Consider the following 1,156-nt stretch of genomic DNA (forward strand, 5'->3'; position numbering starts at 1 on the left):
GGGCTGGGGGTGGAGCGGGGGCTCGGGGCCTGCTCTCTCCAGCTCAGCCGAGCTTTCCAACCAGGTGAGTTTCCACCCACATCGATGAGGAGTCAGTTCCACAGCCCAAGCCTGTCTCTGCAAGAATGCCAACCCAGGGAGCGGCGCTGAACCCTTCCCCCCATAACTGCCTGCACAGCGCTCAGAGGGCTCCCATCCCACCGGGGCACTGCTCACCCCTTGGAGCACACCAACGGCATCGCCTCAGGTCCTCACTAGAGCTGTGCCTTTCTGCTTACTTAGAAAAGACTCCTGCAAGGTCTCTCTCCAACCCTGGTTTGACCCTCCCTTTTCTCCACTTATGCCCCCAGAAGCTTCCCTACATGCAGGCTATCCTTCTCCGGCACCGAGACCCTCAATCGGTGTCCCAGCCCCCGCTCAGCTTCACCCCAGGTACTTATTTTAAGAGGAGACTTTTGCACTGAGGTGCAAAACGCAGAGCTGTCAACCCCACTGTCACTACTAAGCAGCTGAAGGGAACGTACACACTTGCGTCAGTGGGTGACAGGCTTTGGCTGCTGCTCCCAAAGCCAGGGCCTGGCCCTCCGCAGTGAGGTGACACCGGCTGAGCAAGCGCAGCACCCCACACCTTGGGGATGGTGGTCAGTGATGGGATGCTGTGCAGGGCTGCCTGGCACTCTGCACCCCACAACACGCACCCAGCTGAGCTATCTTCCTCAGCCTGGCAGCTCTAAAGGGCTGGGGCACTGCCCGCTTCGTTCTGGAAGAAGGGGGCTGGAGGCTGTCAGCAGCTCTCCCTCTCCTGCCACAGCCTCCCTAGGTGACATGGGAGTGAGCCAGGACACACAGGAGACATGGCTCTGAGGCAGGAGCTGCGGGGGGGTGAGTAGGAAGCCTTCGCTTTCCTGGCAAGAAGATGCCCCGAGGGAGAAGGCAAAGCCGGGGCTCCAGCTGTCACCGTGGTGCTTTGGCACTCACTTTCCCCCACCCTTCTCCACGTGCTACCTGAGGTATCAGGTTCTTGTGGATCCTCTTCAGCTTGGCGCGCTTTCTCCCATTCTTTGTAACGATTGTCTCCTCGTAGAACTCGTGGGCGAGATCCCCATCCTCATCATAATACATGGAGCTGGCGAGAGGAGAGGGGAGGCGGGTAGGT

The 1,156-nt window shown here is 59.8% G+C and overlaps 1 protein-coding gene across 1 annotated transcript; it reads right to left on the reverse strand.

Moving 5' to 3' along the window:
- Positions 1–1,005: 1,005 nt before the first annotated feature.
- TUSC2 (tumor suppressor candidate 2) lies at positions 1,006–1,122 on the reverse strand (the record flags this gene model as incomplete). The annotated part of the gene is made up of 1 exon (XM_009586312.1): positions 1,006–1,122. A coding segment is annotated over exon 1 (117 nt), but the record flags the coding sequence as incomplete, so codon positions are not given.
- Positions 1,123–1,156: the final 34 nt, after the last annotated feature.

This window comes from Fulmarus glacialis, unplaced genomic scaffold, assembly GCF_000690835.1.
Source record: "Fulmarus glacialis isolate BGI_N327 unplaced genomic scaffold, ASM69083v1 C13706129, whole genome shotgun sequence".
NCBI lineage: Eukaryota > Metazoa > Chordata > Aves > Procellariiformes > Procellariidae > Fulmarus > Fulmarus glacialis.